Genomic DNA, 25,334 nt, shown 5'->3' with positions numbered 1-25,334 from the left:
TTCCTCCTTTCTGATGCTTTGTCAGGCTTTAACTGCAGGTGTCTTCAGTTGTTCTTTGTTGGTCTTTCTGCGTTTAGTTCTGCCTTCAGCAAATGAAATGCATGTTCAATTGGGTTGAGATTAGGTAATTGACTAGGCCATTGCGGAATATTCCACTTCTTCTTTTCTTTCAAAAGCTCCTGGGTAGCTTTTGCAGCGTGTTTTGAATCATTGTCCATCTGTACTGTGAAGCGCTGTCCAATCAACTTTGCTGCATTTGGCTGAATCTAGGCTGACCGTATATCTCTATACACTGCAGAATTAATCTGGCTGCTTCTGTCTTCTGTCACATCATCAATAAACACCAATTACCCAGTGCCACTGGAAGCCATGCCCATGCCATCACACTCTAAGCTCCACCATGTTTTCCAGATGTGTGCTTTGGATCATGAGCCAACACCGTTTTCTTCCCGTCATCCTGGTACAGATTATTCTTAGTTTCATCCGTCCAAAGTATGCTTTTCCAGAACTGGTCTGGCTTTTTTTTTTTTATGTTTTTTTGGCAAAGTCTAATCTGGCTTTTCTGTTCCTCAGGATTATGAATGGTTTTTACCTTGTGGTCTTGATTGTAGACTTTGACAATAATACGGCCACCTCCTGGAAAGTGTCCTTCAGTTGAGAGGATCCTGCAATCATCCACCACTGTTGTTCTTCTGAGCACGTCCAGGCCTTTTTATGTTGCTGAGCTCAACAGTGCGTTCTTTCCTCAGAATGTAACATGTTGATTTGGCCACTCCTAATGTTGCTGCTATCTCTCTGGTGGATTTGTTTAGTTTTTTAAGCCTTACAATGGCCTGTTTCACTTGCATGGACAGCTTCTTTGAACGCATGATGTAGGTCCAAACCAGTAGGTTCCAAATGAATTTACCACACTTAGAATCAACTCCAGACATTTTACCTGCTTAATTGATGAAGAAATAACAAAGGAGTCACCCACACCTGGCCATGAAACCGTTTTGGGTTCAATTGTTCAATTACTTTTGGCCCCTTAAAAAAAGGGGGGGGGGCTTTTCTTAAGAGCTGTAATTCCTAAATCCTTCCGATTTGGATGTACATACCCTCAAATTAAACCTGAGTGTGTGCACTTTCAGACCATATCCATTATTTAATTATAGATTCAATATGTTTTGGTAAATAACAGAAAAAACTAAACTTGTGCCCCTGTGTACAACTATATATGGACCTAACTGTGTGTGTGTGTGTATATGTATGTATATGTATGTGTGTGTATATGTGTATATATATATATATATATATATATATATATATATATATAATATATATATAATCATTTTTTGGGGGATGTACTTGTCTGCCGAAGTCCAGGTCCTGAAGCATAGGGGCCTATCAGCTATTGTTATTCTTGCACTAGATTTCATTCATTCATAAGGTTTTCCATTTCACAGGGAAGGTGTATTTCTCTTTGTTTGGGGCAAGTCATTTTCACCCCAAAAAGTACTCCATGGGAAGAAATAATTTTTTTCTCCAATCAGGTCCTATTCAGTATTTATTCTTGAGCACCATCAGGGGTCAAATTTCGGGCTTGGTTATTATTTTCTTAAAGACTGCTCCTCATTTCTTAGGGAAAGATTTAATTCAGGGAGCTGCTCACATTGTTCCCCCTGTCTATTTGCAGGTGTCCCTGTGGGATCTTAACCTGGTTCAGTTGACGCTCCAGAAACCACACTTTGATATTGCCCTCTCTTTTGTCACTCACAAGGTTAACTTTCTTTTTGCCATCACCTCTGGTGGCCTTAACCTGCAAGGTTACCACTCCTTGTACTGCATAGAGGCACGATCAGGACACTAACCCCACCCCTGTTTCTTACTGTTGTTTGCTGAGAGTGGGTGGGGGTTACACAGGACTGTCCTAACGGCTTTGCTATTAAAGTGTTGTTGTTTTTTTGGGTTAACTAAGGATCCTGCTCCTTTAAATCATGTTATGACACAGTGCTTGTCCCACCCCTCTGTTAAATGACCACGGTGCATCATGGCTGCTGAGATCAGACACTGTGGTCAGTTTATGTGCCTTAGTCATCAGCTTGCTGTCTGCTCTCCTTTGTTCTCCTATGTCCCCCCCCCCCCTCATCTGTGTGTGAGCTGCCCCAGCCCCCTCCTGCTGCTCTCATAACACTAACCGAAATACACCATCAGCACTTCCTCCTATTGCAGTGTCCCCCTCTATGAATGATTTATAAATATAAATGCTGTAAATACCTAATTTTCAGAGCCGAGATTAGGATCTGGACCAGCCAGCTCTCTCCTCCTCCTCCTCCTCCTCCTCCTCCTCCTCCTCCTCCTCCCCCCCCCTCCAGACTGACAGCAGAGGATTTCCAGCCCCATCTGCTGCATCTCTCAGAGGAGGAAAGGAGAAAGCTAGACAGCCATGTGATCGCAATCTCGGCAGTGAAACAAGGTATTTGCAGCATTTATTTTTATAAATTACACACAGAAGGGGATACTACAATAGGAGGCAGTGTTGATGGTGTATACAGGTTAGAGTGGCTTAACAGCCAATTTAAGGTTACAGAATAACCCTATATACCTAAATACCACCCCCATGCCATCAGCGTATGCATATTCGGAGGGCATGTTTTCAAAGAATTTTGCAATCTCTAATGGTGTCCCCTATCTCCGCTCATTTTTGCATTAGTAATGGAGCCATTAGCGAAGAAAATAAGATTGCATGAAGCGATTAAAGGGATATCAGCAGAAGGTGAGCCCCATGTCATAACACTTTTTGCAGATGATATAATCCTGACTCTAGACGACCCATTATGCTAGTTGCTAGCGGTGCATTAAATCCTAAATGATTTTAACCCAATCTCCTACTACAAAGTGAATGAAACAATCTAATATCCTGGGCATAAATGTAGATAATGCTATGAAACAAAAGTTACAATGTCAATTTTCCTATCCATGGTCATCAGCCACATTACCTTACCTGGGAATCACACTGACTCCTATGTCTAATTTATATAAAGAGAATTATGCCCCATTACTCTGAGACCCCCCCCAAAAAAAATAGAATCAGCAAATTCTATTTATCTTGGGTGGGAAACCTGGCAGCTTTTAAGATGACTATCCTTCCCAAGATCTTGTATATCTTCAGGACATTGCCGATCCAAGTTCCACCTAGCTTTTTCAAAGCCATGCAAAAAATAATCTCCACTTTATTATGGTCTAAAGGCAAATCCAGGTGCGCTCATGACATCCTTTGGAAACATAAGCGGGCGGGAGGCATGGGAGTACCTGATATATATGATTATTACATAGCCACATTACTTCACCAGCTCAGATTTTGGTTTAGTCAACCAAACCTCAAACCATGGTGCTCTCTGGAACAAAACGTAGTACGGTTAGGCAACTTACAATTATTTTTAATGGCCAATGCCGTATCCCCTAAGATAAAAATGGGTCTAAACCATCCTATAATCTCAGCCTCCTTACTGGCCTGGAAACTTTTTCAACTATACGGGAACAGCTCAGCTAAACAAACATTGCTCCCAATTAAAATAGGATCGCTTAGGTTACTGAAACCTAACATAGTAACTTCTAGATGGGAGAAGAGAGGAATCTCAGACCTCTCAACCATCATGAAGGAGGGCAAACTCATTTCATACGAGGAAATATCCTTTAAATATGGCTTACCTAAAGGGAAATTTCTGACATACGCCCGACTACAAGCCACAATACCACCTGAACTAGCCCCAGAAATATGGATAGCCCAAGAGGCTTGGCTGAACTGGACGTCTTTAAATCCTAAACGAAAGAGCATTTCTTTCTTTTATAATGCCCTTCATGATGAACTTTGTTTTTAAAATTTCTAATCCCTTGCTTAAATGGACAAATTAATTTAATACCACCATTACTGAACACTGATGGAAAAAGGCAATAATAAATAATGTCTCCTCATCAAAATACAACACATACTTGGAGCTGGCACAGAAAATTCACCTTAGGTGGAATTATACGCCATATGTGTTAGCTAAATTCAAAGCAGCGCAATCTAACCAATGCTGGCTAGGATGTGGCCTTGTAGTGCAGTTGTCCCACATGCTGTGGTCATGTCCGAGCTTATGTAGCTACTAGAACTCAATTTTTAGATTGATATCGAAATTGACAGGGTTCATAATTAGACCTAATAGCAGGATGGCTATTCTGAGTATAGACTTGGAGTGGTTCCCTAATAACTTCAAACTTGTGGTAATGCACATACTACACTCAGCACGGTTTAATATTATTAAGAAAATGGAAACCAAACCCCACTCCTAACTTTGGTGAGGTAATCAACCCCGTCTGAAAGTCATATGCCCTAAAACACATAATGGCATATAAACTGGGCTACCTTCCTAAATTTTTTTGAGAACTGGCGTATTTGGAGAAAATTATAGAAAGGGGCGAACTAAATCCCCATGAAAAAAACCTTTTAGTATATTTCCCACGGTCTGGATGATGGAACAACTGGATGTACAGTTATTGTTACTGTTATTTAGAACATTCATATTAAGATAGATGATATGTAAATCTAATACACGTACTTGCAGTATTTTGCAGGAGGTACAAGTAGAAAGGCATGGACTATGTTAAAATCTAGTAGAAACAAATGATTCAAAGTTGATGTTTACTGTTGTGGATGTAATGTTAGCTCCTCAATTATAAAATGTTGTATATGCAGCATTACTTTGGAAGTTGTTTATGACTTGTCTTATATCTTCTAAAACCAAATAAAAAACATTTGCTATAAAGCGCTTCCCTATGCCCAGTTCCATTCGAGACTGTTGCAAAACAGTATTCTATCTGCTAACAAGACGATCCAAGCTTTGGACTTGCCAATGCGGCTGTCCCCAAGGGTGTCCCAAAGCCTCAATTGGTTACTAACCAGTATCTGCTGAAAGGAAAATCCTTCAGACCTGTTATCTGGAAAGTGTTAACGACAGATGCCAGCCTTTCAGCCTGGGAAGCATTACTAAGGAAGACAACTGTCCAAGGACAGTGGTAAAGAACCCGGAAGAGCCTTGCCAATCAACATCCTAGAGTTTCCGGCAGTGTGTCTGGCTCTGGAGACCTGGAATTCCCGGTTAAGGGATTGTCCTGTCAGGATCCAATCCGTCAATGCCACGGCTGTGGCCTATATCAATCGCCAAGGGTCACCAAGAGCCTCTCAAGGCAGAGAGAGGTGACCATATCCTAACTTGGGCAGAAAGAAATATTCCGTGCCAGCAGTCTTTGTTCCGGGAATAGAGAATCGGCAGGCAAACTACTTAAGTCACCAGCAGTTATTCCCAGGGGAATGGTTTCTTCACCCCGACATATTCTCGGGCTGTTTATCAAACATGGGGGACTCCGGATGTAGATCTTATAGCAGTCAGTTCAACGTAAAGTTAGTCAACTTTGCGTCCACAACAAAGGATCTATTTTCAAGCAGAACAGATGCGTTGGTGATACCATGGGATCAGCTTTCACAGATTTATGCATTTCCCCCTATTCAATTGCTGCCTCGACTTATTTGCAGGAACAAGCTGGAAAGAAAACTGGTAATTCTGGCAGCACCAGCATGGCCCAGAAGGTCATGGTATGCAGAAATCGTAAAGATGGCAGTGGAGGATCCATGGTCCTTTCCACTAAGGCCAGACCTGCTCTCACAGGGGCCGATATTCCATCCTACTTTACGAACGCTAAATTTAACGTCCTGGCTATGGAAACCCACATTCTGTCTGAGGAAACGTGGGCTTTCCAGGTCAGTTATCTCTAATTAATACAAGGAAACCAACTTCCAGAACTATACATTATAGAGTCTGGAAGGCTTATGTTTCCTGGTGTAAATCCAAGGGTTGATACGTGGAGATATATCATAGGCAGAATTCTTGCCTTTCTACAAATAGGCGTAGATATGAACTTGGCCTTGAGTACTAATAAGGGCCAAGTCTTAGCCTTATCGATTTTTATTTCAAAGAACGCATTCTTAGTCCGGGGTTTTATACAAGGGGTGATGCGGCTTACTCCTCCAGGTATATCACCTTTAAGCCCTTGGGACTTGAAATTAAGTTTTGTTAGTGTTACAAAAATAGCCATTTGAACCGCTGGTATTTTTGGTTGCTATATCCTCAGCAAGGAGGTTTTCGAGAATTGGCTGCTCTTTCTTGTAAAGAGCCATATTTGATTATTCATGCGGACTGAGTGGCATCCAGGCTTTTGCCAAAAGTGGTTTCAGGTTTTCACCTGAACTAAGATATTGTCCTGCCACCATTTTTTTCCAAAACCATGTTCCAGGAAAGACAAGTCACTACATTGTCTAGATGTGGTGAGGGCACTGAGAATCTATTTAAAGACAACTGCTCAGATTCTTAAGACTTCAAAATCCACTGTCGCTCTGTCAGATGATATACAGAGATGGAATGAATCCTCTTAAATACGTTTTACATGTATATCTGCTGTCTTCAGCTTTATGTACTGTTTAGAAAGTGCACATTGTGTTAGAAATTTCACTTTCTCATTCAGCATTAGCAGTGTAGTGTTGGATTATACTGAGAGACAGCTGATTGGAGGAAAGGCACACACCCCCCCCCTCCATATTGGCAGAGACTTTCAGTGCTATCCTGTCAGTAGAGCATCTTTCTGCTAATCTATTTAGAACACCCACCCTGATACAAACTTCAGACTGGTTTTATCACATGTCTGAGAACTTGTCTGAAGTTATCATGCTGATAACAGAAGAACGGAGCAGGAGAAAGCCATGGGACTTAGTGCTTTGAAGAGAGATACAAAAACACTACAGATGTATGTATATATGTATATGTACAGATGTATATATGTACCCAGCTCAAATTTCATGAATCGGGTTTACAAACACTTTAAAGTGAAACAATAAAAATGGAAAATTCTTTTAAGTGTAGTGCCTGGGGGTTTACCTTAGTCTGCCTGTAAAGTGGTGCATCTGTATCGTGTATAGAACCACCTGCAGCAAAACTGACATGTATAAAGAAAAACAAATGACCGTTAAATTGCCGGAAATACAATTCTATTGCTGGCAATACAAAAATGTTAAAAAAACGGTGTGTTTGTTCCCCTTATGGGTCACCAAAAAAACGGCATGAATCCATACTAGATCCTTATCCAAGCATGCAGGTTAGAAGGGGGGGGGAGGAGTGAGGACCCTTCCCCCGAAACAATGCCAGGCTCTGCCCCAACCCAAAGCACCTTGTCCCCATGTTTTTTTTTTTTTTTTTTTTTTTTTTTTTTAATGCCACATCAGCGAATCTTTACCTGAGACTATAAATCAACTTAACGTTTATTGTTGTCTCTTGGAGTTAATATTCACATCATTGTGGCTATTTTCTTGTTCCTTAAATGTAAAATATTTATACAACTTTTATTTCATGCTCTTAAAACTATTCTTATATCTTACTCCCCTTATTTCACTCAAATTTTATTAAAGTTATACTACCCCCCCCCCCCCCCCCTCCCCTATCCCCTTGTCAGTAGTGTCCCTGCTCCTAATTTCCTGGTCTTTATGGCCTTAATTGTGCTGAGAAACTCCAATCTTGCTTAAATTGTTTCCAACCTCTCCATTTTTTTAGAAATATTACCCTTTCCTCTTCTTCTCTCAGGCTCAGGCTTTCCATATTATATATTTCTTCTACCGCATCTACCCACTCCCATGTTGTTGGACACTCTACCTCTCGCCAATTTTTAGGGATTAGTTTTTTCGCCGCGTTTAATAGGTGCGGTATGATTGTGTTCTGATATTGTTTAACCCCACCTTCCGTGCCATGAAAGAGTACTATCCAGGGGTCTGGTTTCAATGATGTTTGAGTTATTTCCTTGATCTTTTGGAGGATCATTTCCCAATATAACTTAATTTTGGCGCACTCCCACCAAATATGTGTCATGGTACCTATTTTTCCACAACCCCGCCAGCACTCGGCGGTCCCGCCTTGCTGGTATTTAGATACCTTATCCGGGGTGTTATACCAACGGGAGATAAGTTTGTAGTTCATCTCAGCTGTTTTATTATCCCTTGCCGAGCAGTGTGTTCAATATTTTGTTTATTGTTTCTTTACCTTTTTGTGACCCCAATTCCCTTTCCCATTTGTTTATATATGGCGGCGTATCTTTCCAGCTGGTCCGCATCAATAGCCCATATAGCTTTGATATTATACCCTTTGCTCTATCAGCCATACACAGTTGTTCCACTCCTGTCAAATCTGTCAAATCTTCTTCAGATCTAGTCGGCTGGGGTAGTTTTTCTATGAAACGGGTCAGCTGGAGATATCGCCACCTATCCCTTCTCATAAATCCCATGTGCACTAACTCTTCATGTGAAAGGAGTTTCCCTTTTTTAATTATATCTTTTATTTGTGACCCCTCTAGTCTTATCCAGTTCCCTCCTATCACCTCTCTACCCGGTGGGAAGTATTCATTATCTTTTAAAGTTATCAGTGGTGAATTATAGTGTCCATTTAATCTTTTATATTCCTTATCCCATATCTTCAGTGCAATCTGTGTTATCTTATTTGTGTCTATATCTAGTGCCCTATATTTTGGGGGATTCCATATTATCTTATTTAGTTGTGCTTTACTATATATATATTCTAAATTGACCCATCTTTTTTCCTCTTTTTTTTTCCCTTTTACCCATTCGACAATTCTTGATAAGACTACCGCCTGATAATAATATTGTAAATCAGGGACCGCTAATCCTCCCCTCCCTTTTTCTTGTTTTAATACTCCATGGGAGATCCTAGGTTTTTTATTGTCCCATATATATTTACTCATTATTGAGTTTAATTTTTTGAAGTAGCTGGGTGGAATTTCAACCGGCAACATCTGGAATTTATATACAATTTTTGGAAGAATAAACATTTTAAACACATTTATTCTGCCTATCCACGAGATCGGTCTATTACTTGCTCTTCTGGGTTCTGTTTTTATTTCATTTAATAAAGGGATAAAATTTAAATGGTATATCTTATCCAGAGTATTTGCCAATTTTACTCCCAGGTATTTCAAATCTTTTGTCCATTTAAATTTGCTTTGTTCTTGGATTAGTTGTACTTCCATCTCACCTACATTTATATTGAGAATTTCAGATTTTGTTTGGTTGATTTTGAAGTTTGATAGTTTCCCATACTCATCCAAGGCCTTTGTTATCTTGGGCAGAGCATCTACCGGATTACTTATATAAAACAGCACGTCGTCTGCATATGCTGCCAGTTTATGTTCCTCTTGCCCTGCCTTAATTCCGCTTATTTCTGGGTTATTTCTGATTGTCGCGAGTAGGGGTTCCAACGAGAGCACAAAAAGAAGAGGAGACAGTGGGCATCCCTGTCTGGTCCCATTTTCCATCTCAAAGGAAGAGGAGGGCAACCCGTTGATGTTTACAGTCGCTGTCGGGTGATCATACATCATTTTAATCCATTTGGCCATCCTAGGGCCAATGCCCATTTTATCCATTGTCTGGAACATAAATTCCCAATCGACTCTATCAAAGGCCTTTTGGGCATCTGTTGACAATAGTAGCGCCGGGGGTTCCGTCCTCTTCCTTTGAGATAGAATCAATAAGGTTCTCACCCCATTGTCCTTTCCCTCTCTCCCGGGGATAAACCCTGTCTGATCCGGATGTACTAGTATATTCATTACTTTTTTCATTCTATTTGCTAGTACCTTAGCAAACAGTTTAGTATCCTCATTTAGGAGTGATATTGGTCTGTAACTTGCGCACTTGGTCTCGTCTTTTCCTTCTTTCCGTATGATCGTTATTGAGGCAGATAGCGCCTCCTTACTCATGGCGTACTCTGTCCCAATCCCGTTCATATACTTACAGAGTTTCGGTACTAGTATATTCTTAAACCTCTTATAGTAACTAATTGTCAGACCGTCTGGTCCCGGGCTTTTCCCAGGGGCTGATTCCGCTAATGCCTCATTTATTTCTGCTTCCGTTATGGGGTTTTCTAAATATTCTTTATCAATTTCACTGATCCTGGGGAGTCTCGCCTTATTTAAATATTTATCAATTTCTTTTAGTTTACCTTCTTTATTTATCAAGTTGTTTTTTACCGCATATAATTTCCCGTAGTATGTTTTGAATGATTCGGCTATTTCTTTTGAAGAGTACACCATGTCCCCGGTTTCTGTTTGAATTTTCTCTATATAGTTCATGGCTTTTTTCTTTTGAAGCATCCTAGCTAGATATTTAGTGGGTTTGTTTTCTTCTTGATACCTCACTTTATTAAGTTAATTATAATATTTTTTAGTTTCTTGTTCCATTAACCCACGCAGTTCTTCTCTCCTGGACATTAATTTTTGATATATCTTTTTGTCTGCAAGCCCCATTTTATGTTGTTGTTCTATTCTGAGGATTTCCTCTCTGAGTTTATTGCCCCTTTCTATGTGCTCTTTTTTTTTCTGCGAGCCTCGTGCAATCAAAATCCCCCGAATATACGCCTTATGAGCATCCCACAAAGCCTGCCCAGAGATTCCTTCGGTCTCATTCATCAGGAAGTACTTCTCTAGTTCCTTACTCACTACTTCCCCCCCCTCCTTATCGCAAATCAGCGTGTCGTTTAGTCGCCACCTAGCGAAACATTTACTTTGTCCGGGAATCTGCATTTTCATTTTTACAGGCGCGTGATCTGACTGTGTTGTTATTTCTATACTTGTTTCTAATACCATCTCTAGGGCTCTGTGTTCCACAAGAATATAATCGATCCTTGAGTACGTCCCGTGTACTGGGGAGAAAAATGTATAGTCCATTATTTTGGGGTGTTGGGCCCTCCATACGTCTACTAGTTGGTTTTTATTCAAATTTTGAATTAACCTTTTTAATTGAGTACTTTTCCCTCCCAGTACCCGGGACGTGCTATCAAGTACGGGGTCTAGACAGAGATTCAGATCTCCCATTATAACTACATGGCCACTTTTAAATTCTTGTATTTTGGCCAGAATTCCCCTCAGAAAATGTATAGGGTTTTTGTTTGGGGAGTAAATGTTAGCCAGTGTATACCTGATATTTCCTAGTTTTCCTTTCAGAAATAAGTATCTTCCTTCTGGGTCTGCTTCTCTTCCTTCTACAGTGAATCGAATATCTTTACCGAATCCTATTGCTACTCCTCTTGCCCTCTTTGAGATCGTATCCCCATAGTACCATTTCGGGTGGTCTTTAGAGTAAAGCCTACTCCTTGACGTATGTGTTATATGTGTCTCCTGGAGAAAAATCACATCTGCCTCTAGTTGTTTTAGTTCTGCCAGGATTTTATGCCTCTTTTTTGCTGTGTTGAGCCCCCTAACATTATAAGACAGGAAGTTTAATTCCAATTTCCTTTTATCCATATTCTCTGTCCTGACCATGTTTTCTTTTTTCTTTTCCTTCCCTCCTTCTTTCCCTCAGGGTTTCACTACTGACATCTTCCTCCCTCCCCTTCCCCCCCATATCCCTCTCCCCCATAACCCCCTCACCCACCCACCTCCCCATCCTCCCCCCCCCCTCCCCCCCCTGGTTTTGGCCACCATACGGCCCTCGACTTATCAATTGGCCTCAAGTCTCTGGCCATTTCTAAGTCTTCATGCTCTAAGGTGGGGTTCACCTATTTCCTCCTTTCCCTCCCTTCTTTGATGTATCTCCTCAAAAAAGGGGGGGAGTGGGACTGCCCCCCCACCGGTCAGACATCATACATCCCCTTCCCTCTCCACCCCTCCCCCCCCATCTCCTCCGAGATTTTTATCTCTTCCTCTTCTATTTTGATATTTAAGATTAGTGACATTTAAGATGTTCCCTCAAGCTCATCTGTCCAACCGGGTAAACTTGGAGTTTGAATCTCCAGTTTTTCACAGAATTCTCTTAACTCTTCAGGGAAGCTTAATCTAGCTGTTATTCCGTCCTTAAATGCCAGCAGGCAAGCCGGGAAGCCCCATCTGTATCTAATATTCCGTGCTTTCATCTGTTCCAAGAGAGGTTTCAGAAGACGTCTTCTGGATAAAGTCTCAGATGCTAGGTCCGGGAAGATTTGTATTTCTGTTTCCATGTATTTTAATGGGGGGTTTCCCCTTAATTTTCTCCAGATCTCCGCTTTATCTTCGTAGCGTTCAAACCTTACGATAATTTCACGGGGTCTTCCCCTTCCAGTTTCTTCAGATCCCATCCTCCCGACCCGGTGCACCCTTTCTAACATAGGGAGTGCCTCCTCTGCATTTCCCAGTATGGGGCGAAGTATATCTTTCAGAGCTTCCCTTAAATCTTCTTTCTTGTTCTCTGGGACATTTCTTATTCTCAGATTTGGTCTTCTATTTCTATTTTCCTGGTCTTCAAGTCGATAAAGAATTTTTCTCTGATTCCGAAAGATTGAATTGACTTGCGTCTGTGCTTTGTTTAACTTCTGTTCTTGGTTCTCAGTTCTTTCTTCCACGGCTTCCACTCTCGTTAGCAAATGCCCAAGATCACTTCTTAGCATACTAATATCTGATCTTATAGAATTCTCCATTTTTTGGAGCATCTCCCTCATGGCACCTTTTGTTATTCCCAGATCGTCCGTCTTATGATCTTCATTTTTACTTAGTTCCAATTCGCTCTCCGTTGTCAGTTCGTCTCTGGATTGATCCGGGGTCTCCTCTACTGTTTGTTCCGCCCCCCTATTTTTTCCCTGATTTGGAGGTGCCTTTTCCTTTCCTCCTCCTCCTCCTCTTGGGCTGGCTCCTTGGGTCATAAATTGTTTTATGGTGCTTTCCGTGGTGGAACTTTTTGGGGTCTTGAGGCCCCCCTTAGCAGTTTGCTTTGAGGCTCTACTCATTTTGCTTTTTTTTGTTTCACGTGGTCGTCTCCCCAGTTTGCTGATCTCCTCACGTCCTCTTTCCACGACAGGTGGTTTTACAACGGAAACTTCCCTCCGATCAGCCCCTTAAGTGTATCTGCCAGGGTAGAGCCCCTTGAGTATAGCTGAGCGGTTTTCCCCCCTGAGTCTGTCAGCCGTTATACTTCTATAAATGTTTCTCCTCCTAATTCGTGATCAGTTAGGAGCAAGTATTTTCTGTCCAAAACATTTATTATTTATTATTTATTTATTTATTTATTTATTTATTTTTTCTTGGGGACCGAGAGAGAGAGTCCAATATAAAAATATGTGGCGCCCCAGTAGGATTTATCTATTATGTAATAGTGTCCTCCGTCCCAATTACCTTAATACGCACCTATGGGTCACATGCCATAGTATCTCATTTATGGGTTAGTAGGGGATTTCCCCCGTTATTGTGCCTCTCCTGGTGTTTTACCTCTTTGTTAGCAGGTCATCCACTTCTAAAGGGACATACGCACTAATATAATTAGATTTACTTTGAGAACTTCCTACTGGGCTCCCTGAGAGGGAAATAGAGGAAAAGAGAAAAAAAAAAAGAAAAAAGGGAAATAGGGTCGCTTCCCATGCAAATGGTGTCCTTCATATAGATTCCCGCGGTCTGTATCTATATTGCTCAACCAAGTTACACCTCTGCGCAAATGTTGGGGAGTGTGCAGTTTTCATGCGATTCTTTTTTTTTCAGGGAGATTACCTTATATTGTACTCTTATTGTTGCATTGAGAGATCCAAATTGATTTTCTGGAAAGATTAGCAGCTAAGGAGATGTCCTTTCATACGATCAGATATCAAATCAAATATCAAATATCGATCAAATATCATACTTATTTCATTCCCATTAACCGCTTTCAATGTGGTTAGTAATATTCATACATTTACCCTGGGCATTCCCCTCATTCCCACCTAATATCTTATATCTTATATCTGTTTACAGAAAGTCTCAGTAGCAAGCATAGTGTTAATCTAGGTTATATGTCCCAGGTAAAGCGTATATTATCCTTCATGCTTTCTTTTTACTCTTGTTCCAGTTTTATTAACCGCAGTAGTTTAGGCAGGATTTTATTTGAGACACTTATGTTTTGCAGAGATATATAGCACTTATCTATTACGCTCATTTATCTTCCTCGGCTCATCCCAGCCTGCAAATAGTCCTCCGCACTCTATTGAACTGCTGTTATGTTGCTTTCGAGGAGGTGGGAGGACAGAGGGGAGCGGTCTGATGTCATGCTGCCCACTTTCAATGCATTAGTGATATTCATACAATTCCTCTGACACATTTATAGCCTGGTGTCTCTGTATCAAGTATCTAATTACAAATAGTCCCACCAATAAGCACAATATTTATGTGTCCCGGAGAAAATATGTGTCATCCTTCATGCTGCCCCTTTACTGCTGTTACATACATTTCTTTACCCCTGACAGGTTGGACAAACTATTTATTTAAGAGCACTAATACTTGTAGAGGTGTACAGCACTTATCTTATCTGATTGTCTTCAGTTGTCTCCCTCCGGTTATCCCAGCCAGCCTGCTAGCATCCTTCCACGTTCTTTTGAACTGCACATTCCAGAGAGATAGGGGGGGCGGCAGAGAGGAGAGCGGTGTCAGCTGTTATCTCCGACCGGTGGGTAGGCAGATTCCAGAGCGGCAATTTGCGGCGGTGTCATTCATAGCCGGAGCCTCTCACCCTCCGGCGTGTTCCCGCTCTGCATTCCTCTTCCGCACGCCTTCTCCTTCTCAGCCTCCTCGTAACCCCTCCCTCCTACTAGAGCGTTCCTACGTCATCTCCCCCACCTTGTCCCCATGTTGATGGGGACAAGGACCTCTTCCCGTCAACCCTGGCTGTGGTTGTGGGGGTCTGTGGGCAGAGGGCTTATCGGAATCTGAAAGCCGCCTTTAACAAAGGGGGCCTCCCGATCCAGGCCACCTCCCTATGTAAATGAGTAATAAATGTTCCGCCCAGGACAAAGGCTAACTGCCGAATGCCTGCTCTGCTTTTTGGCAGTTCTTAAAGCGGGGTTCCACCCTAAAGTGGAACTTCTGCTCATCGGTACCCTCCCCTCCTCCGGCCTCACAGTTGTCACCTTTCAGGGGGGAGGGGGGTGCAGATACCTGTCTAAGTGCACCCACTTCCAGGCATAGACTCCCACGAAGTCTATACTGTTTCCTGTCCCGCCGCGCTGTCTGCTGGGGGACACACGGGTCCCAGAGACTGCGCGGACCATTCCTAGTGCGCTGCGTGACTCGCGCATGCACAGTAAGGAACTGGGAAGTGAAGCCACAATGCTTCACTTCCTGATTCCCTCACCTAGAATGGTGGCGGCAGCAGCCAAGAGCCGAGCGATCGATCGGTCTCGGCTGCTGACATCGCTGGACCTTGGGACAGGTGAGTGTCCATTTATTAAAAGTCAGCAGCTGTAGTATTTATAGCTGCTGGCTTTTAATATTTTTTTTTTGTAGGTGGAATCCCTCTTTAAATAGGTAAGGGATGGGGCCATCTAGTGACGTGATTAGTGATTTAGCTGTCAGTGGGCAAGACCGTTGACAGCTGATGAATCATCCGTTGTTAGAGACCGTGGCTGGCTTCCCGATCTGGTCCTTAACAACTAGCTATTCACTGTGCCCTGATTGGATAAAGCTTTGCCCAATCAGGTCTTAGAATGCTCTGATTGGGCAAATTTGGGTGTTTGCTGAACATGCAATGTTCAGGCCGAACTTTCGCCCATCTCTAGTGATGACCCTGTGTACATTGACCAAGATGTATATTTGCAATTGGAAGGAATAGTGTCTGTCTAATTACTACGGAATGAAGCCTCTGGAAATATGATTACCTGTCACCTCTATCACTTTGGGAGAGGTAAAAAGATCCGTGTATATACATCTGTGGCCCCGGTTTGTAGACGCTAATCCAGGGCTTGACAAATTTGCTTTAAATCTTGGAGCCAGCTTAAAAAGTTAGGTAGGTGGGGTGTATGGAGGGCTGCTGTGTACAGTTGTTGTTGTCCATCACCGAGGTGCAGGGTGAGGTTGATGGGAGTGCGGGTAATGGATCGGGGCCAGCATGGTATGGCTCTGCCCCACGTCATGTCCGCCTGATTTTTGTAGTCAGTGAGTAAGTCGACGCCATGCTGGAGGATGGGGCTGTCCGCTGTCACACAGATGAGGACTTGGCGATTCCGGTCTGCACACAGTGCTCCTTCGGGGAGAGCTGCATGTATTGGTGGCCACCACCGTCCCTGAAGGCAGCATTGACAAATTCCAGCATACATCGCTGAAGCTGACCACCCCCCACCGCCAAGCACTTGTCCATGGAAGAGTAGTATATACAGGGCAATCGGTGTTGGATGCCAAATCCTCCTCTCTATGGGCCCTCCGGCAGGGATCACTTTGTGATGGGAGACAAGCCTGCGGGGTCCTCCGGGGAGCCGGCTCTGATAGGGCTGTGTGGGGATGTGGGGAGTTCAGAGAATTTCTTTGCCCAGGAGAAGTGTGCATCGGAGGGCTCTGCCTGGACTCTGTACACTGAGAGGGGTGGAGACTCTGGGGGTCCCGGGGCACTGGACTGAGCTCCAATCTATGAGGCAGGAGATATAGGCCACCCGAGAACATGGTGGGGAATGGGAGAGGGCAAAGCAGTGTGAGCTGGCGGTGGCCCAGACGCCCGGACGAGATTTCTGCGCTAATATACATTTGTGAAGGGATATATAGCTATGTTCATGTAGGAATAAAAGTCTTTATAAGCTTTGGTATAATTGGTAAGCTGCAATATTGTAATATTTTCTTTTGAGTTTTACTGCTTTAAGTATTGTTTTTTATATACTGTAATTACATTTAAAGTTAAAAACGTGATATGTTGTCCCTTGGGATTTAATGAGTGTTTAATAAATAACCATTATTTTCCACCAGTGTGTTGTTGCCACTGTTGCTTTTGGTATGGGGATCAATAAGCCGGACATTCGCCAAGTTATCCACTATGGAGCTCCTAAAGAAATGGAATCCTATTATCAGGAGATTGGAAGAGCTGGAAGAGATGGGCTGCCGAGCGGATGTCATGTTTTGTGGGCTCCCACAGACATGAATTTTAACAGGTAAATATATTATCTGCTAAGGCAGTAATCAGGAAAATGTTGGTCTGGGAAGAAATCATTATTCTGATGGGCTGGGTTGGAAGGACTTGTACAAACATTGAAATGTACAGCCTAGGTCTTGGATGTAAGAAGTACAGGGATTGATTTGAAGGCTAACACAGGTCAACCTTTTTGCACTTCAGTGCTGCTACTATCACTTTCGATCAGGTCAGGTTTTGCTAGCAGACACAATGGGGTTTATTTACTAAAGCTGAAGATTGCAAAATCAGGCTCACTTCTGCACAGATACCAATCTGCTTCTAACCTCAGCTTGTTCAATTAAGCTTTGGCAATAAAACCTGGAAGCAGACTCGTTTCTTTTCAGACGTGAGCTTGATTTTGCGCACTCCAGCTTTTGTAAATAAACCCCCATGTTAGTTAAAGCTGAACTACAGAGTCCACTCCCCACATTGCAAGGGTTAAATGCTCTTTTTGTCTAAAAGTAATAGTAATATTATTATAATGATGATAATATCCTCTTCACTATCAAGAAAAATGTTTTTAAGTCCAACTCCCCTCTGAAATTGCCAATAACCCACAAATAAAACCATTGAAAAAAATAAAACCGTAAAACAAAAAAATACCCACTCTCAAAAGAACTCAACATGTTTTGCCTATAAGGCTTCGTTAGGGGTGAAAAGGGTGACATTGTGCAAAAATATGTGTCCCATATAGACCACATGTACAGTGGGGAAAATAATTATTTGATCCCCTGCAGATTTTATAAGTTTGCCCCCTTACAAAAAAAACAAGGGTATAATGTTTTATCATAGATGTATTTTAAATGATAGAGACAGAGTATCAACCAAAAATCCAGAAAAAAACACATGATGCAAATGTTATAAGTTGAGTTTCAGTTCAGTGAGCAAAATAAGTATTTGATTCCCAAGCAAAACATGACTTTGTACTTGGTGGAAAAACCCCCGTTGGCAAGCAAAGAGGTAAGACGTTTCTTGTAGTTCGTGACCAGGTTTGCAAACCTCTCAGTAGGGTTTTGGTCCAGCCAAAGGGTTTGGTTGGAAATGGGCTTTAAGCTGTCCATGGTCCCAAAGGGATATACAACCTGGATTCAGTAAGTGGAGTATGTCTTGATTATTGGAACACATATTTTTCTTTTCTTCATAGTAAAGTATTCCTAGTTTTTTTGGGCTAGCAATTAATATAATGAATTAATGCAATTTGCTGACTTCTTTTCTGCTGTCTTGTGCAATTACCCTGTATGTTTTCTGCTATACTTGGAGTATCTTTTACATTTATATATTTCTTTTTTCCAAGGCACATGCTGGGTGAGATCCAAAATAAACATTTTCGAGAGTACAAACTGAAAATGTTAGCAAAGATGGAAAAATATCTTCTTTCGAATAATTGCAGACGCAAGTATGATAACATACTGATTTAAATGTTATTCTTCAAATACTATTAAGTATTAAGTCTAAGGAGAATTCTGCATATTCAGAATGCTTTTCAGACAACTTGCTTTGTGCGAAACTATTTGAAATTAAGCAGGCATACATGCTAATCTGATTTGAATTATTAATAGTATTTAGGGTAATGTTATGTATTGCACCAGTTTAACCCCTATTTACCTGGGTCAAAACCAACCTTAAAGTTACAGTCCAGTGAAAAAACATACTATGCTTTAACCTGCTCCCTCCCCCATTCTAAGACCTATATTAATAACCCTGTAAAGCAAACACAAGGCCCGTGGACTGAATCCGGCCCTCACACCCTGGGGAACACTCCTGAACTCTGCATTCTGTACTCCACATATAATGCAATTCTGTTATTTATTGCCCTTTTAAGAGCCTCCTACTGTGCAAGTTAGCCAAGTTAGTGGAGGGGGTTCCTCCACTTATTCACTGGAAAAAAAAACTCTGGATAAATTTATATGGTCTGACAGATACAACCCTTACCTTGTAAAACATCCCATTTCTTTTAAAATATAAATGAAAGGAAAAATATTTGTGTATGAATATTAAAAAAAACTATTTATTTTCCTTTTTTTTTAACCCCTTCAGCCAGATTTGGCTGCTGAATGACCAGAGCATTTTTTGCGATTCACACTGTATCGCTTTAACTGACAATTGCGTGGTCATGCGATGCTGTACCCAAACAAAAATTGACGTCCTTTTTTTCCCACAAATAGAGCTTTCGTTTGGGGGTATTTGGTCCTCTCATCGTTTTTTTTTGTTTGTTTTTTGTGCTATAAACAAAAAAAGAGCAACAATTTTGAAAAAAACGCAATATTTTGTACTTTTTGCTATAATAAATATCTCCATTTTTTTTTTTTCTCTAAAAGCACATTCTTTCCTCAGTTTAGGCCGATATGTATTCTTCTACATGTTTTTGGTAATAAAAATCGCAATGAGCATATATTGGTTTGTGCAAACGTTATAGTGTCTACAAAATAGGGGATAGATTTATAGCATTTTTATTATTATTATTATTTTTTTTACTAGTAATGGCGGCAATCTGCGTTTTTTATTGTGACTGCGACATTATGGCGGATACATCAGACAATTTTGACAAATTTTTGGGACCATTGGCATTTATACAGTGATCAGTGCTATAAAAATTGATTACTGTAAAAATGTCACTGGCAGTGAAGGGGTTGACACTAGGGGGCAATCAAGGGGTTAACTGTGTTCCCTAGTGCAGTGGTCATCAACCCTGTCCTCAGGGCCCACTAACAGGCCAGGTTTTATGTATTACCTTGGTGAGATGCAGACTAGAATACTGCAATCACCGAGCAGCAAATGAGATCACCTCTAATGTATTTCAGTTATCATGCAAACCTGGCCTGTTAGTGGGCCCTGGGGACAGGGTTGATGACCACTGCCCTAGTGTGTGTTCTAACTGAAGGGATGGAACTAGCTAGGGGAAGAGATAAATCGGTGTTCATACTTTATATGAACACACGATCAGTCTCTCTTCTCCCCTCAGAGAACCGGGATCTCTGTGACTACACACAGAGATCCTGGTTCTTGCCATGTCACGAGTGATCGTGGGAGCCCGGCGGTTATCGCAACAGCACCCCTAATGACCACAAATAGAAGCGACGTAACATGGCGACGATTCGCACAGCCAAGCCATGTTGCTGCAGTACAACTGTGGCGGCTGGTCGGAAAGTGGTTAATAAGGGATCACATCATCTCTGTTCTCAGCTGCATGGAGGCTTGGCAAAGTGGGGGTGTAGAAACAGCTGTACACTGCAGAAGCAATACACTGATCTTCCAAGATCAGGCTGTTTTCCCAGTGCACCCAGAAAACTGACCACGCCTGAGAACAGGATACTTTACACAAGTATATGATACAACAGACACAGTCAGGAATGTGAAATGTTGGGGTAACCTATATTCTTTAATAAACAAACCCAGTTTTGCTACTTTGGCACGTGTTAGTAAAACTGTATTGTTTCGAAGCTACTTGTGTATCGAGGTGAATTGTATCTTTTTTTTTTTTTTTTTTTTTCCAGTATAAATTGGACCTTCATTTGTTGGAAAAGGTTAATGTATAGCTCCTGATTTTGTTTTATTATAAAGGAAAATTGGCCCAAAATAGTGAAAAAAAATTTTTTTTTTTATTTTCAACTGTATATCTTTATTCTATTACCATGACCCACTACCAAAAAACCTGCATAATATTTTTTCCTACAATTGCGGTGATTCCACATATGTGTGTATTTAAAAAAAAAAAAGTAGGGCCATGAAACAAAAATACACATTTTTGTTTTTTGTTTTCCCTTACCTAAACACACTGAGACGGACACCAAATATAAGACCTTTTTTTCTTACCAAAAACACTGCCCCTTACACTTCACTAATACTGATATTGACTGCCACTAACACAGACACCAACTGACACGCTGACACCAACACTAACTAACACTGACACTCACTAAACTAGATGAAGCCCTAATCTAGTTGATCTTTGTTTTTTTTTGTTTTTCTTTTCCTCCTTTCTACAGAAGATCTTAGATGAGTAACAGCACAGGGTTGGACTACAGAGTAAATGGTCGCTGTCATAGCCATTCACATGCTATCACAGTGATCATCGGATCAGGATCCAGTTCTTCTGGACCACAATTGTTGGTAGGAGACCTGGGGTTGTCATCAACAACTTGCTCTCAGCCCTGGGAGCTCACGATCGAGCACGATTCCATCTTAAAACCTGCCACTTTTTGCAGACTTCATTCGTACAGCAACTTCTGTCAGTACTGCAGGTGGACACAGCAGGATCTGACTGCCAAATTGTCCCAGTGACTATAGTAGGCAGAAAAGCCACAGTTTTGGAGGAAGCCACAGTCATAAGAGGGACAAGGTATTCAGGTGAATTTTTTTAAGGTAGCCCCTAAGCTCTTCACCTGGTTACAGAAGTTGATAGTGCACTATCTATATTCAATTTAAAAGTGCATCTGCCTTAACCAATAATTTTTCTCTATTCACATAAATCAAAAATGAAATTAAATGGTGCATAATGTCATGTATTTTGCGCAATAGATTTTGAGTATGGCTTCTAAGTTGAACAGTGGTTGTTTTAAAGTATGTATTCTGATCTAAAGAGAGATAGCAAATTTAATTGCATGTGTCATTGTTGACAAAGTAACAAGTTTATTCACTAATTCAGTATCCTGAAATGTTAAAAAATAAAAAAAACTTTACCTAAATATGGTAGCATAGATATGCCCAATTCTACAGGATTTTCAGTAATAACTGGAGGCTGTAGAAGACCGTTTTCTGCCCTCTGCAGCTTAAATATATGGAAATATTTTTTTATTTTTTTTAGGAACTGTGTGTGGTAATAAAAGCTGTTGCTTTTTTTATTTTTTTTTATTTGAGTGATATGATATAATGACAAGTATATAAATAAAATAACATTTTATAGAGTTGACTTTGGTTTTGAGTGACATCTCTTTATAGTTATACCACATACACCTACTTGCCTTTCATTGAGAATGACATCACTGTCTGTGAATTAAACAAAGCTGAATAATTGTATCCCCTAAGAACAAATTAATGAAGATCGTTTTAGCCCATTGTTGTGCTCATTCAATTTAACGTGTAAATTCTTGTTCTTTTTTATTTACTTTACATTGTTCCCTTGTGTAGGATCATCTTGTCTCATTTTGAAGACAAACAACTCCGTAAGGTCTCCTCTGGTATCATGGGAACTGAAAAATGTTGTGATAACTGCAAGACCAGGTAAAAGCTCTCCCTAGAGAAGGAATGCCCGGACAATTATATATTTATATATTTTTACTTTTAAAAAGCAATTCAAATTGTATGTAGCATTTGTAGTACTCCCATTGCCCTGAAAACTACAGTTAAACAATTTATAAAAACTGGAAAAGGGCAACATAGATGTAAAATTTCAGCCTCTAATGCAAATGCTTAAACCAACACCTTGTAGTACAATAAACCTCAGGCTGAAAAGACACAACCTGTAACTAAAATCACTTTCTAAAATTAAGCAACGAGCATTTGTGATCATGCACAGTTTATATTTGGGCCTGAAAGTGTGATATTTTTATTTTTATTTTTTTAACCCAACTCCTGATTATTATATTATTATAATTCATGGTGTACTGTAACTCTAATAAAGCAAAGTTTTCAATAGAACTCAAAAGAGAAAATATCCTACCTAGATGATCATATGGAAGCTCACGTCTTTTCCCATTTGAAGCCTACATTTTCAAACCGTGCACATGATTTGTTTAAAAAAAAAAAGAATGATTATTTTTGATACCTAACTACTTCTCACCCACCGTATTGTCAAATGACGGATGCAGCAGGGATCATTTATACTCCTGCGCGCCAATCGGCAGTGCAGTGGGCTGTTGGTACACAGCACATCTCAGACCATGGTAAAGAACCTATGTAACCAGGAAGTGCCGTTAATCTGCTTTTCCTCTATTCACGCTGACAAGGCACAAGGGAAGGAGAGCTGCTCAACCGGCTCTCCTGACAGGGGGGGGTTCTGCGCTGATAATCAGCACATTGATTATCAGTGCAGGCCCTTCAGGCATGCCCACCAGGGATGCCAATTAGTGCTGCCCCTTAGTGATGCCTGTCAGTGCCCACCAGTTCCACATATTAGTGCCTCATCATCAGTGCGGGTCAGTAAAGGATAAAAATATTTTTTTTGCAAAATTTTATAACCAAAACAAAGAAAAGCTTTCAGTCTTTTATTTGTTTAGCAAAAACGAAAAAAACAAACAGCGGTGAGTAAATACCAGCAAAAAAAAAAATTGTGGGGGAGAGAAAAAAGATAAATTTGTCAATTGGGTACAGTGTTGTATGACTGCAAAATTGTCATTCAACGTGTGAGAGCCCTTAAAGCTGAAAACTGGCCTGGGGAGGAAGGGGGTGAAAGTACCCGGTATTGAAGTGATTAAAACCAATGACAGCAAAATGTATTTGGCTAGTTTTCTGAAAACTGCACATTTGTCAGCTTTGTGTAAATTAATTTGGGGTTATTGCAACACATATAAGAACATTTGTTGCTGGAGGGAGTGACCAAGATGGCGAACAGGACAGACTTCTAGGTGCAGAGGGGATAATATCCTGTATATCCATTCTGGGCACATATAATCCTACCTTCGTGTTCTCCTAAAAGCCCTGGCAGATGATGACAAAAATCAGTCGGGACTCCAACAACTGAAAGAAACACCTGTTAAGTCCACTGTCGCGGCCACACACGTGGCGGGAGCTTCCAAAATGGCAACACAGAGGCTTATCTGGCTTTCACGGAGCAGGTCAACTTCTTAGCCCTGATGCAAGCGATCACTGGCCGCCAGACTGCACTCTCATCCAAGATTGGTTCCCTGCAGCTAGAGATGGGTCTCATACGGAAATACTGTGATAAAATCTGCCGCCGGATGGATGAGGCTGAGCGCCTCGATGAGAGACCACTCAGCCACCCTGCACTCCGTTCAGGTGAGACTGAATCATCTTAAATCCAGGGCCGAGGAAGCCGAGAACCGGAACCGGCGCAAAATCTCCAGATAATCGGCCTGCCAGTGGGAGTGGAAGGCTCGGACACACCAGCTTTTACTGAGTGCCTTCTCCACCTGCTCTTACCACAGGTGGCCTTCTCCTCTCACTTTGTGGTAGAGCAGGCCCACAGAATGCCGCCTATTCGTGGCCCTCCAGGAGCACCTCCCCGCACATTCATCTTCAGGCTGATGAACTTCAGAGACCGTGACCTGGTTCTCAGAGAGGCCCGGAAGGTAGACCCCCATTCGCCACAAAGCTGTAGGGCTCATGTTCTTCCCGGACTTCTCTGTGGACACACAGAAGCTCTGTAAGACCTTTGACGCAGTCAAGCAGTCCCTCCGCTCCAGGAATATAAAATATAGCATGCTTTTTCCTGCACGCCTGAGGATGGTGGATGGTGAAGCTGCCTGTTTATTCACCTCGCCTGAGAAGGCCACACAATGGGTCAATACCCTACCTTGCCTGTGAGCTTTGGTTCCGCTGAACCCACACCAGAACCAGAACTATGTGAGTACCCTTTGGGATGGGCCATTTCCCTTTTTCTAATTTATTACCCAGGATGGGCTGGCCGGCCATCATGTTCGCCTATAAGCGGCTGGCTATGCTGGTATTCGTGTGTTTTTTGTTTGTTTGTTTTTTTCCCCCAGAGAAGGCTGTGCACCTCACTGCCTGGCTTTGAAGGACTTCCCATATGGCCTGGGGGCTCCTAGAAATTTTTGTTGGTCTGTTTTGTTTTTGTTATGTTTTACTTTGGTTTTTGAAGTAATGTGTGGATGTTGGTATTGGCAGGGCTTGCGGCTGAGACTGCGGCTACCATCTAACCTCCCCTTGCAGCTACTCTCTTCTCTAACCCTTCTTAGGGGCTCAGGTGCAGTAGATGGGCTCCCTCCATTGTATTTATTTTCCCTATTTACTATGGCCCCATTGACACTGGTCTCATGGAATGTTAGAGGGCTGAACCCCAAAATTAAAAGGGCCCTAGTTTTCAAATTTCTTAAAGCTTACAGTCTGGATATTTGCATATTGCAAGAAACACATTTGGCAGGGAGTAGGATCCTCAGCCTCAATAAGCCACGGGTGGGACATTACTACCACTCCACGTATACCACACATGCTCGAGGGGTTAGTATACTCATACACAAATCCTTACCTTTTGTTCTTTTAGACCTGCACCTGGATCCTGAGGGAAAATATGTGGTGTTACACACTGTGGTTGATGGCCTGCCCATGGTGTTGGTGGGCCTATATATTACCCCTCGGGCCACGGTTGGTCTCCTCACCAAGATAGCACAGCTGGTGGCTGAGTTTCCGGCCGCTATGGTTCTTTTGG

General features: G+C 41.7%; 1 protein-coding gene across 2 annotated transcripts in view; it reads left to right on the top strand.

Annotated features, from left to right (window-relative positions):
- The window catches only part of WRN (WRN RecQ like helicase), a 212,458-nt gene that overhangs the window by 96,530 nt on the left and 90,594 nt on the right, over nt 1-25,334 (top strand). For both annotated transcript variants that reach the window (XM_077476232.1, XM_077476231.1), the window contains exons 20-22: nt 16,789-16,970; nt 18,285-18,386; nt 22,118-22,210. In XM_077476232.1, the coding sequence (XP_077332358.1) occupies nt 16,789-16,970; nt 18,285-18,386; nt 22,118-22,210 (377 nt within the window). The remainder of the gene's footprint in view (nt 1-16,788; nt 16,971-18,284; nt 18,387-22,117; nt 22,211-25,334) is intronic.

This window comes from Lithobates pipiens, unplaced genomic scaffold (genome assembly GCF_037356315.1).
Source record: "Lithobates pipiens isolate NorthernLeopardFrog02 unplaced genomic scaffold, aLitPip1_a1.2 Scaffold_13, whole genome shotgun sequence".
NCBI classification, from domain to species: Eukaryota; Metazoa; Chordata; class Amphibia; order Anura; family Ranidae; genus Lithobates; species Lithobates pipiens.
Note: the sequence above shows the minus strand (reverse complement) of the source record. Positions and strands in the feature narration are given on the sequence as shown.